Source organism: Mustelus asterias, chromosome 16, assembly GCF_964213995.1.
Source record: "Mustelus asterias chromosome 16, sMusAst1.hap1.1, whole genome shotgun sequence".
In the NCBI taxonomy this organism is placed as follows: Eukaryota; Metazoa; Chordata; class Chondrichthyes; order Carcharhiniformes; family Triakidae; genus Mustelus; species Mustelus asterias.
The window spans coordinates 44,992,622-45,006,079 of record NC_135816.1 but is presented as its reverse complement, the minus strand read 5'-3'; the positions used below and the strand labels follow the sequence as shown (position 1 = coordinate 45,006,079).

The window sequence follows — 13,458 nt, the reverse complement described above, 5'->3', positions numbered from 1 at the left end:
TAGATTAAACCTTTGTTGCTACCAGCAGAGGGTGGGTTGAATAAAGACATGGAGCCAGTCGTTCCTCCTCACCTGAATTTGTACCACTTGGAGATATCTCAGTCTGACGGGGCCTCACCTAGATCAAAAACATTTGGGAAACCTGATCTGGGGTTGCTCATAACAACACCTATCCTGGCCAGTGAAGGCCAGCTGGAGGTACACAGTAGTTGAGAACGCAATGGCAGATTTCTCAACTAGCCTGTCAAGGAAAGAGATCTGATATGCAAGTCCTGTATAGTCTTTATACAAAAGGTGAAGGAATTCGTCACTGTGTAAGTGGAAAACTTGCTCAGAACTGGTTGTAGCAACTTGCTCAACCATTTGGCCAATTCTTGTTGTGCAGAACCAGTTAGAATCCCTACAGTGCAGAAAGAGACCATTCAGCCTGTCAAGTCAACAATGGCTCTCTGAAAGAGCATCCCACCCAGGCTCTCTCCTATCCCCGTAACTCTGCGTATTTACCATATACAGTTATAGATAAGGTAGGGCATAATGGGACATCACTTTTGTATGTCTTGAACAATCCATACATGCGTGATGCAGTGAACCGTGAGGATGAATCCTATTATATACATCACCAAGCAGCTTGTTACTCTTACACAAGTCCAACAAGTGTTTTTATAGGTGCTTTCAAGCAGAGATGTGCGGTCATGCTTCGCAGCAGATCCAATGGATCTGGAATTTGGATCTATCATTAAACACCGTATCCATTTTGTCAATATAGGGTTATATCAATCATTGCATTAAACACAAGAGTCAAATAATGATTAATGTATGCAAAGCATTGTTGTATAGCAATACACAGTCTGGAATCTCTCTTTAAATAAAAGGCATTAAAGCCTTAAAAAAACATAATGCAGAGCTCCTTCTTACTGTAAAAAAAAGCAGCAGAGTGGTAACCCGACAATCATTGCCACTCCTAGGAAGATTCGGCCCATAGTTTCTAATCCTTGGCATTAACCTCCTGAATCTATGGTTACAAGAGCAGACATGACATGTTAGGATTATTTCCATCAGAGCAGGGAAAGAGGAGATGTAATCAAGTTTTTAAAATGATCAAGGATTCTGCTATTTTGCATAGGGTAAAGATATTTCCTCATGTTGGGAAATCAGTGATGAGGAGTCATCAACTAAGGCCGTTCATAAAGACTGAGGAAAGGGATTAGGAAAATGCCTTTACACAGAGTTGTTGAAATGTTTTGCCACAGGGAATGGTTGTGACAGAGACTACTGTAGTTTTTACAATTTATGATTTTTAAGCAGTGAAAGATATAGGATGATGCATGGGAACAAGCATGTGGGATTCATTTTGAATTGCTCTGGCAAAGAAACTGCAGGGGCACTCGGCCAAACGGCCTCCTCTGTTCAGTACACTTACATAGTCCTAATCAATAGTACCAGGAATGAACCTGACAATCGAGATTACATATATTAGGATATCAAAAGTATTCTCTTTTCCACTTTGTAAGTTGCTTTTTAATGGCGAGTTTAGTACTTTAATGCACATTGCTATTTTATGTTTATTTATTGGTGTCACAAGTAGGCTTACATTAACACTGCAATGAAGTTACTGTGAAAATCCCCTAGTTGCCACACTCCAGTGCCTGTTCGGGTAAATTGAGGGAGAATTTAGCATGGCCAATGCACCTAACCAGCACATCTTTTGGACTATGGGAGGAAACCTACGCACTCATGGGAGAACGTGCAGACTCACACAGACAGTGACCCAAGCTGGGAATCGAACCCAGGTCCTCGGTGCTGTGAGGCAGCAGTGCTAAGCACTGTACCGCCCCCATTTTATTGTGCATCATAGCTAAATTGATTATCCATTATCTTGCTGAGAAACAGAACAGGATTGAATGGGTAGGTTCAGCATTCAACCCTCACTAGGTGGGGAGAAATGACACCGAGCACTCCGAGTCAACATAATTTTCAGTACATTTTAAAATTCTCACTAAAATTGGGACTGCAGGAGAAGGTGGAAACAACATAATGCACCTCAAAGGGATAAAAGATCTCATAGCTGGAATTAAGTAAGACGGTAGTGAAAAGGATGGAGGAAATTGAGAATTATCCATCCTACAAATAAACTATTACAGTAGCATTGGAAACAATTGATGTGTTGATGTCATTATAACATGGTGCTGCAGACTTATACATTGAGTGAAAAGGGAGACGAGAAAGGCTGTTTTAAAAGTCAGCTAATTATCCATCTGAACATAGCAAATATCCTATATAGCACCACTGTTTCACCAAAGCTTGATTCATACAATACAACCGCCTAATTGTACCTACACAGCAAGGCAAAAGTTCTGCGATCAGAACATACTGCAAACTAGTCTTTAAACTTGTACAAACAAGTTGAACTAACTTAAAATATCATGATGGAAAGATTAAGGGTAGATGGTATCTACTGTTTATGCATTTAATTTTCCTTCATATGAACATGCGTTGTTGAAGTGCACTCAATTATGTTGAGTAATATGGCTTCACTTGTAGAAATGGATTTGAATCAGCAAGTCAAACCCATGTAGGAGCTGGGTCATCAAATACTGTGCAGTATTTGTCTGGAATTTCTCATTTAATGCCCAGGGCAATTTAATTTGCCTGGAGGTATCACAGTGTGTATTGGAGCAAAGCCCAAATTTCTAATAGCTGAAGTCACAATCTATGCTGGCAAACTCTAACTGTAGGGATTTTAAATGTTACTCTTCAATGGAAGGGACAGGACAGGACAGGACTTTTTTTTTAAAAAGTCGTTCAATGGACATCCTTCTAGTCAAAAATCCCCATGACAAGGTAGTCTGCCTTCCAACCTTCAATTCTTGCAACATAAACCTTCTTGGACAAATCTGTAGTCCAATTTGCAGATCCTCCTTCCATTGAGAGCTTAAATATGTCACAAACTTTGGCTAGTTATCTTGTAATTAAAGGCATGACATAATATTGGCACCATATATTGAAATAACCAGACTTAGCCACAGTAACTTCACATTAAGACAAATATTAGTAGTGGATGCCAAATTTAATCTTCATTTAAAAAAAAATAAAATTCCTTAATATCTAAGAATTATCTTCTGCTGTAATTGGTAGCAGCAAACCTAGTGTTTTATTAAAAGATTTTGCATAAAGCAAACTTTAACTTGAGTTTCTCCCTCCATAGATGCTGCCTGACCTGCTGAGTATTTCCAATGTTTTGTTTTTATTTCTGATTTCCGTCATCTGCGGTATTTTAACTTTTTCTTGGTTCAACTGTTGAGTTAATTTTCTTTAAAAAAAACAGGAATGCAATGGAATGCCACGCTCCTCATTTTTACTTTTAAAATCCTCCACACTGTTGATGAAGGTAGGGCAGTTGATGTCATATACATGGATTTTAGTAAGGCGTTTGATAAGGTCCCCCATGGTCGGCTTATGATGAAAGTGAGGAGGTGTGGGATAGAGGGAAAGTTGGTCGATTGGATAGGTAACTGGCTGTCTGATCGAAGACAGAGGGTGGTGGTGGATGGAAAATTTTCGGATTGGAGGCAGGTTGCGAGCGGAGTGCCACAGGGGTCAGTGCTTGGTCCTCTGCTCTTTGTGATTTTTATTAATGACTTAGAGGAGGGGGCTGAAGGGTGGATCAGTAATTTTGCTGATGACACCAAGATTGGTGGAGTAGTGGATGAGATGGAGGGCTGTTGTAGGCTGCAAAGAGACATAGATAGGATGCAAAGCTGGGCTGAAAAATGGCAAATGGAGTTTCACCCTGAGAAATGTGAGGTGATTCATTTTGGTAGGACTAATTTAAATGTGGATTACAGGGTCAAAGGTAGGGTTCTGAAGACTGTGGAGGAACAGAGAGATCTTGGGGTCCATATCCACAGATCTCTAAAGGTTGCCACTCAAGTGGATAGAGCTGTGAAGAAGGCCTATAGTGTGTTAGCTTTTATTAACAGGGGGTTGGAGTTTAAGAGCCGTGGGGTTATGCTGCAACTGTACAGGACCTTGGTGAGACCACATTTGGAATATTGTGTGCAGTTCTGGTCACCTCACTATAAGAAGGATGTGGAAGCGCTGCAAAGAGTGCAGAGGAGATTTACCAAGATGCTGCCTGGTTTGGAGGGTAGGTCTTATGAGGAAAGGTTGAGGGAGCTAGGGCTGTTCTCTCTGGAGCGGAGGAGGCTGAGGGGAGACTTAATAGAGGTGTATAAAATGATGAAGGGGATAGATAGAGTGAACGTTCAAAGACTATTTCCTCGGGTGGATGGAGCTATTACAAGGGGGCATAACTATAGGGTTCGTGGTGGGAGATATAGGAAGGATATCAGAGGTAGGTTCTTTACGCAGAGAGTGGTTGGGGTGTGGAATGGACTGCCTGCAGTGATAGTGGAGTCAGACACTTTAGGAACATTTAAGCGGTTATTGGATAGGCACATGGAACACACCAGGATGATAGGGAGTGGGATAGCTTGATCTTGGTTTCAAATAAAGCTCGGCACAACATAGTGGGCTGAAGGGCCTGTTCTGTGCTGTACTGTTCTATGTTCTAATGTCAACACTGGAGCATATATTGGCTCAAAGAATTGCAAAGTCATCACTGTTATCAAATTAAATCACTAATTACTGCAAGATTGTGTTACTGAAAAATACCAATTTAAATTATGCTCTCAAGCATCTAAATTAAATATTAAGCTTATTTTTGAAGTTTATGACCATACAAAATAAACTTAAAATATCCTATTGGAATAAGGCCTTCTGAATAGAATTATAGAATCCCGACAGTGCAGAAGGAGGCCAGTCGGTCCATCGAGTCTGCACCGACCACAATACCAACCAGGCCCTATCCCCATAATCCCACATATTTATTCTGCTAATCCCCTGACACTAGGGTCAATTTAGCATGGCCAATCAACCTAACCCACACATCTTTGCACTATGGGTGAAAACCAGAGCAGCCAGAGGAAACCCACGCAGACGTGGCGAGGAAGTGCAAACTCCATACCATAACCCAAGGCTGGAATTGAACCCAGGTCCCTGGCGTTGTGAGGCAGCAGTGCGAACCACTGTGCCACCCCTTGGACGCCAATATTCCATAAGCAGGTTTTTTATTGCTCTGTTTTCAGTTTCTTTGCTGTTTAAACAGATCACGGAGAGTCTGAATGCACCACAAAACATGGATTAACTGGCACAAGCTACTGCCAAAGACAAGCAGCACTTCACTGTTGGGACACTCCAATCACCTGACAAATTAGGTAGAGAAAAAGGGTGTTTCACACATCAAGTTAATTAGCTGAATAAATTTTATGTAATTTTTGCTAATACTCAAATTTAATCAGATTGTCTTAGCAACTGCCATGTTTTGGAAATGATACTGAATTTTTCCAATATCTATTTAAGAGGGCGGCGAGTGACAGAGCAATCTGATGCGAGATGAATGGGTGACTGATGACGAGATGGGCTGAAGCGAGGGAAGATATGGGGGGGTCGGGAGTGAGAAGGGGGGAGTGATGAGGTGAAGGGGGAGAGGCGCACAAGATGAGTCAACACGAACAGGAGCAACAAGTTATATTTATATAGCACCTTTAAGTGCAATAAAACATCCCAAGGTGTTTCACGAGCGCAATTATAAAACAAAGTGTGGCACCAAGCCATATAAGGAGCTATTAGGTTAGAGGCAAGTTTTAAGGAGTGCCTTAGAGGGCCTTGCTAGCTGAGGGAGAAGAGGTGGGGGTGATGATCTGAGGAGGAGAGGATTTGGAGGGTGTTGTCTACAGAAGACATAGAGAATTTGTTTTTAAGCTCAGTTTTTTTTTACAGAACACTGCTGTTCCAACAGTCGGTCATACAGTACAATTATAAAATAGTTTCTTGACTGGAAGATTTATAGACTTCAATTAAAACAAAATTCCAGAACTTAAATCACTGTGATAAAATGAACAAGGGCACCACAGTCAAAACATGGAGATGCCAAATGCACCTTAAATTAAATAAGGTATGCAGAAGTAAGCACATAAATGAAAGCAAGTACAAATATGGAAGTGCCATAAACATGCACCCACAAGAGCAAACCCTTTCAATAACTCGATTTCTGAGACCTATATGGAGTTGTTATTCTGCTTCTCAATGCTGGAACTCTTGCCCATATCTGGTCATGACAAAAGAATCTTCCTTGGACTTAGATGATTATGTGGATAGATCAGTAAGGGAACTGCATCCATAAAACACTCAAGATTATCTTCAAACACTATTTTTAAATAGTAACAAGGAAGGGCAAATAAAATGCTTCCTTACAGACGATTATATGGCTAAAATCAGTTCAAAATCGCAAAATGTATTCAAATAAATAAATCCCTCACTTTAAATTATGATGCTTGAAAGAATGAAGCATTTACTTCGCTATAATTTAAAACTAAAAAAAACTTTGAAGTTATAATGAAGCTCAAAATGCATGAAAGCTTCTGGGCAGAATTGTTACCGACAATCAGCACATATTACAATGCAGATACTTTAATGACCAATAGAAACTTTTGCTTTCGATTGGAAGCTATTTGCCATTCGACCTAAATTAAACACGATTTGAGGTGATAATGACCTCATCTGGTCCGTACAAAGGAGAGATTTCAGGCGTTCTCCCCAGAGGGGTCGGATCAGCTTACACTGCTGGTTCTCAGTACAGTTGGAAGCTGCAGCTTTTTAAACTAATCCCTTCACATTCCTGATATGCAAGAATCACGCTGGAATGCTTTCAATACTGGGATTTTAAGATACCATTTTGTATCACACGACCACCCCCGTGTTACATTAGGAAACTACAACTGAGTCCCTTAGGAAAGTTGCTAGTTGTTGACTCTCGAACACGAAATGCTTGCGAGCTGAGTTCACGGTTTTACATTTTAAACAAAAAACGTAAAACTCCCATGGGGGGGTTACAGCCGAAGACAGACCCTTTTAAAAAGGTTTCCCCCGCACCCACCACCCCGCCTTCGCTCTGGAACATGAAGTGACCGCAACATGTTACATACAAGGGCGCGCTTTGAAGTTAATGCAAGAAGGGGGGATTCCATACATTACATTTCAGAGAAAAAAAACATGCAGTAAAATGAGCCTGCCTGGCTGCTTACTGCAGGGGTGGCTCAAATCCCTTGTTCCAGTACAAATGACGACTTGTAACACAAGCTTTTTCCTGTATATATATATATATATGAGCAAACAGGTAACAAGTAGAAAGAGAAGAAATCTTCGATCAGCACCCCCAATCATTCTCGCTCACCCTGGACATGGTTAAAGGCTTGTTGAAGTCCTTTCCTCCCTGTAGTCTAAAACCCCACGGAGCCGGTCCTTCCAGGGTAACTTTGTACAACTCCATCGTCGCTGGAGAGGAGGGGGGAAAGGGTGAGGGGGGGAGAAAAGTTGGTGTTTGGTGAAAATAGAAAGATTCTTTTGTTTGTCTAAATACCGAATGGGGAGAGGGGGACTTTTTGTTGTTACAGGAGGCAATTGAGGAAAAGGAGGGCGATCCCTGTGCGAACTACAGGAGAAAGAGAGTAGGTAGATCCTTCCTGCTCCAGCCACTCACTTTATCCTACAGAGAATGACAGCTCTGAACTTACAGGCTATATAAGGCGTGTAAAACTACACCAACAATTTCAGCACTTTTTTATGACTCACGCCAGGGAATTCAAACGCCACACAACACGTCACACTGCCATTTCCCGTCCAGTTGTAAGAAACTGAACAGAGAAACTTTTTTTTGTTTGGAAAGGACACAGCAAAACTTTTAATTGAAATCGCTTGGTTTTTGCTAACCCATTTGTAGATGACCGGGATGGCTTCACAGTGCTGCAGGATTGACGATTTTTATTTTATTTTTTTTAAAAAGAAGCTTAGAAGTTTACATCTTTTATTTTAAAAGACTTGGAAATTTACATTTTTTTAAAAGCCAAATCCTGATCAAAGTTAAACTCTTTGCTTTTTATGTATAATCTGCATAAACTGGTGTCTTAATCTCAAACAGTTTGCAGGGAGAAGCAGGATTACGGTGGGGAAATTTTCCCAGGGTAAAAGGCAAGGAGTTCGTGATACAACATGACCCATTATCAACCAAGGCTGAATTGCATCATAGGAAATTCCAAGGACAGGGCGCACCTAAAAACTTGGCAGGCAATGTTTTGATGGGCAACCCGGAGCGGTTTCTGCTGAGTGATTGCTGATTGCTCCCCGTGTCAAAACATTACAAGTTTCCCTAACACCTAACCTCACTCAACTCAACAGCACAAAGCAATTGCATCGATCCACGACAAACGGCACCCCCAGCAGTCGCGCTCTTAACCATGCAGCAGGAAACGTTACGAGGGTGTGTCTGAAAGCATGTACACTGGGGTAGTCACACAGATAAAGAGGCAGAAGTAAAGAACCATCGAGTGTAGCTCAAAATTGCCCAAGGAAATTAAGAGAAAACATAGGGAACGATGAACATTAATTCTGAAGTCCATTAAAAGATGAGTGTTGACCGGAACTTAGGATGCAATTAAATTACTGCCGTTCCAAAGCTACGCTAGAGCTATCTCAACGTTTGCGCCATTTCTACGAATCTACACTAAAATCCAACGCCTTTCTTTACTGTAGAATGTTGTGGGTTCCTCAAATCGAGCAGTTCCAACAAAGATAATTTATTCCTAAACTCTGAGGTGGGGATGCTGGCATAGGATTGGGGTGGACACAGTAAGAAGTCTCACAACACCAGGTTAAAGTCCATCAGGTTTATTTGGAATCATGAGCTTTCGGAGCGCTGCTCTTTACTCAGGTCACTCACCTGAGTAAGGAGCAGCACTCCGAAAGCTCATGATTCCAAATAAACCTGTTGGACTTTAACCTGGTGTTGTGAGACTTCTTACTGCTCCAAAGTTCAACAGCATTTGTGCTCTGCCCGAGATACTGGGATAACGCCCACGGTCCCATGACCTCTGGTGTAGCCGCATCATCATGTTTTCTTCTATGACCACGCACGGTCTACATCTTCCCCATTTAATTGGCACACCCGGTGACATGAGATGTAACAGTGTGTATCATAGGAAACTATGTAAAGACCATTGTGTGACATGCAATAAAACAAACCATTAAGAGTGGTAAAGATCTCACTCTTTCCTGTAACACTGTCACAATATAGTGTTGTTGGAGGCTCTGTCGCTTCACTGCTTTGGTTGAACTCCAATTCATTCACCTTACTGAAGTTGTTGCCCCGAGGATCGGGCTGCTGCCATACTGCTGATGGTCAGACCTGCAGCATTTAGCAAAGTGGTTCCATTTCCCACACTTGTTGCATTTGTATCATATGCGAAACAAGCTGTTCTGTTCGGTAGGTGCTGGTCAAGTGTGGACAAGGTTATCATCAGAAATGACACATGCCTTACATAGACTCCAGCGTGATTGCATCAGATGCCAAGTGGCTGTGTCACCAATGTGTTTTTGCTACTACCACAATGTGTCTTTGCTAGTACTACAATGTTCTGAAGTATAATCCAACTACTAGAAACTGGTGTGATGTGCTTGTGTGTGTGTCTTATCTAAAGTACTTACACTTTAAACAGAATAATTCCAATTTTAGTTAAGGTAGTCAGTTACTTAATAAAACAGTTATCATAGAAATCATAGAAACCCTACAGCACAGAAAGAGGCCATTCAGCCCATTGAGTCTGCACCGACCACAATCCCACCCAGGCCCTACCCCCATATCCCTACATATTTACCCACTAATCCCTCTAACCTACGCATCTCAGGACACTAAGGGCAATTTTGGCATGGCCAATCAACCTAACCCACACATCTTTGGACTGTGGGAGGAAACCGGAGCACCCGGAAGAAACCCACGCAGACACAAGGAGAATGTGCAAACTCCACACAGACAGTGACCCAAGCCGAGAATCGAACCCAGGTCCCTGGAGCTGTGAAGCAGCTCCAGTTTGCAGCCACAATATTGATTTTTTTTTTACATTGTAGAGGGCTGGTGCTCTTAAGAAAGGACCAAATGCCAAAGCTCTGCAAGTCATGAAACAGACATTGCCGTACCAGTTGGAGGATCTTCAGTGGGATGTAGGCCACAAAACTAATCACAAACAGTGTTACTGTTACTGCAGAGGCCCTGGAGAGTAAGTCAAATGTTTTATGTGGTTTAGATGTTGCTTAATTGGGCTTTGTAGTCAACTGGGAATATTTCAAAAGCATTTTTTACAGCTTTACCTGTCTTATGTGAAGGAAGCCTCCACTTTTCTAAGCTTAACAAATTCAGAGTGCTTAGTTATTCATTGCAAAGAGAAAGCAAGCATTTCTCAGATTAGCAAACTGATACTCGACAGTACAACAATATATTCCAACAATGCCGACACTTCAAATTTACTTCATTTGCTGTAATGTGCTTTTGGATGTCTGGTAGTCATGAAAAGTGCTATGTAAGTGCCTGTTTTTCTTGCTTTCTCAATGGTCTTCTAAAGATAAAGTGGGTAGAAAATTCATCTTGTTTAAACAAGTAAACATTATCATCTGGCATTTTACCAATTGGGATTCTTTACTAACTGGAATTTCTGATGTTCTGCAAAAACACATTATCACTTAACCAACCGGAAGCAATCCCAAAGTTATTCAGAACCTGTACCTGTATATTGTATTGTATCCTTTAATTTAAATTTTAATGTGCTGTTGAAGATTAGCGATAAAAAAATACTGTTCTTTACTTCTTGGTAACAAAAATAGGAAAGCAGATTATTATTTGAATAGGTGTAACTTGAGAGAGGTGGATGCTCAGTGAGACCTTGGTGTCCTCGCGCATCAGTCGCTGAAAGTAAGCACACAGGTGCAGCAGGCAGTAAAGAAGGTGATTGGTATGTTGGTCTTCACAGCGAGAGGATTTGTGTAGGAATAGGGATATTTTACTGCAATTGTATAGGGTTTTGGAGTATTGTGTGAAGTTTTGGTGTCTTTATCTGAGGAAGGATGTCCTTGCTATAGAGGGTGTGCAGCAAAGGTTTACTAGGCTGATTCCTGGGATGGCAGGTCTGTCATATGAGAAGAGACTAAGTCGGTTAGGATTATAAAAGCAAATTACTGCAGATGCTGGAATCTGAAACCAAAAGAGAAAATACTGGAAAATCTCAGCAGGCCTGGCAGCATCTGTATGGAGAGAAAAGAGCTGATGTTTTGAGTCCAGATGATCCTTTGTGAAAGCTCAAAGCTTTGTCAAAGGGTTATCTGGACTCGAAATGTCAGCTCTTTTCTCTCGGTTAGGATTATGTTCATTGGAGTTTAGAAGAGCGAGAGGGGCTATCCTAGGAAGTTATAAAAATCTAACATGATTAGACAGGGTAAATTCAGAAAGAATGTTTCCAATGGTGGGGGAGTCCAGAACAAGGGTCAAAGTTTGAGGATAAGGGGTAAACCTTTTTAGGACCGAGGTGAGAAGAAATCTCTTCACCCAAACGGTGGTGAATCTGGAATTCACTACCACAGAAATGTAGTTAAGGCCAAAACGCTGTGTGATTTCAAGAAGTAATTAGATATATCTCTTGGGGCTAAAGGGATCAAGGGATATGAGGGGGATGGCAGGATCAGGATATCGAATCAGCCTTGATCAAAATGAATGGCGGAGCAGGCTCGAAGGACCAAATGGCCTACACCTGTTTTCTATGTTTCTATTTGGAGCAGGGTGTCCCTTGGAGACCAAATGCCTCAGTTTCCTGCCTAAAACCTTTGCTTAATTCCTCAGACTGTTTAGCATACAGATATTGAAGCCTGCTTATAAAGTTGTCTTTGTCTCGCAGCAGCTGCTTGTGGACTAAATAGCTACATACTCCACAAACTACTCAATCCCTGATGGGGTCTTTAGTGAGAGTTGCGAATGCACATTTCTTTGCCAATGGTTTTAGGGGTGGCTGTGTACAATTGTATTGCCTCATCTGCTTTCTGGTTCCTGGAATTGAATGCATGTCTATCAAGGATTTAATTGTTTACCAGGAAGTAAATGTTCTCGAAGTGTTTTAGGATTATCTCCGGGTCTTCTTTTTCCTCCTCTGTCTGGAAGACAAATGACTCAGATATTTTGATGGCCTCGGGGCAGGCAAAGTTTACTAGGGTAAAAGTTTGAACCTTTGTCAACTTGTCTGAGAATGCAACACTGCAATAAATACGCCACTCCTTCTGTAACTTTGCCAAACTATCTGCAAAATTCTCATCAAAAATTAGTGGGTCAATGTGGCAAAATCCTTGTGCCATTCTAACAACTTCTGACACCATGTAGAATGTCGTGGGTTCATCAAATCACCAACATTGAGGACTTCCAATAAAGGTAGTTTATTGCTAAGCTCAGCAACTACATATAGTATTTATTCTCTACCCGAGATTCCAGGGATAACTTCTGTACTCCTGCCATGTGACCTCTTATGTGGCCGCCTCATCACATTCTCACATAACCACTTGGTCTCATTTACCACAGCTCCACTCTCATTGAAAACAGCTGCTGTTACAGTGGTTATGGCTGGTTGTGCAACAGGTCATAAATTCAGCTAACAACAATTTAGTACTTTGTTTTAAATTGATAAACCACCGCGATACTTCCAATTGAAAATCCTTGGTGCTATTGCTTAGTTGCTCAGTTAAGTGGACAGTTCACACTGCTGCTTCTCTTAAGTTTTTCTCTTAATTCCCTTGGGCAATCTTTAGATAGATCTTTAATTCAGCCTCTTTAGCTGAGAAATGACCTCAGTGTGGGTGTGTTAACATTGCTGCAACATTTGTGGCCAATGCTGTATTGTCTTGGGAGATATTTACTGGAATTCTATCGCCCTGCCCACCATGGAATTGGAGCAGGCGAGGGGTGGGCAATGAAATTGTCTGTTGACCTCAGGCGGGATTTTCCAGTCTCGGGTCAAGTGAGGCCGGTTAAGCCTCACCCAGTGTTTCTGGGACACTCAGTAATGCACAATAGATTGGCTGGAATCTCCAGAATTTCTAAACAAGTATGTACAGTAGGTGAGGAACACTGGAAAAATGTTGCAAGCCTTGTAGACATTTCACTGTTTCCTTCACTGATGAACAAGAGGAAAGGCAGCCTATACAATCTGTGTGTTAAGAGAACAAACCATTCCCCATTAGTGAAACTCAGACACAATTAGAAGGGTCTCCGACCCACCAAGTAGCCCCTTCAATACCTCCATACGAGATCCATATCTATCCCTCTCACAACCTCCTGTCTGAATCTTCCAATCAAATTTCTGCCACTTTCATAGTACTGAAACAGCTCTAACTAAATTACAAATGACCTTCTTTGAGATTCAACTTCTCTGGAATATTTTATCATTCTTGATTCTTCACAACCTCTTTTCATCCTTTGACAGACTAATCACACCATCCTCTTCCTACACTGGGAGCAGAATCTTTTGCCCTCTT

At 41.5% G+C, this 13,458-nt stretch overlaps 1 protein-coding gene across 2 annotated transcripts in view; it reads right to left on the bottom strand.

The window, feature by feature from the left end:
• Positions 1-7,632, bottom strand: part of pdlim7 (PDZ and LIM domain 7) — a 142,395-nt gene extending 134,763 nt beyond the window's left edge. For both annotated transcript variants that reach the window (XM_078231039.1, XM_078231040.1), the window contains exon 1: positions 7,295-7,632. In XM_078231039.1, coding sequence (XP_078087165.1) covers positions 7,295-7,390 — 96 coding nt within the window. In that variant the 5' untranslated portion in view covers positions 7,391-7,632. The remainder of the gene's footprint in view (positions 1-7,294) is intronic.
• Between the last annotated feature and the right edge of the window lie 5,826 nt (positions 7,633-13,458).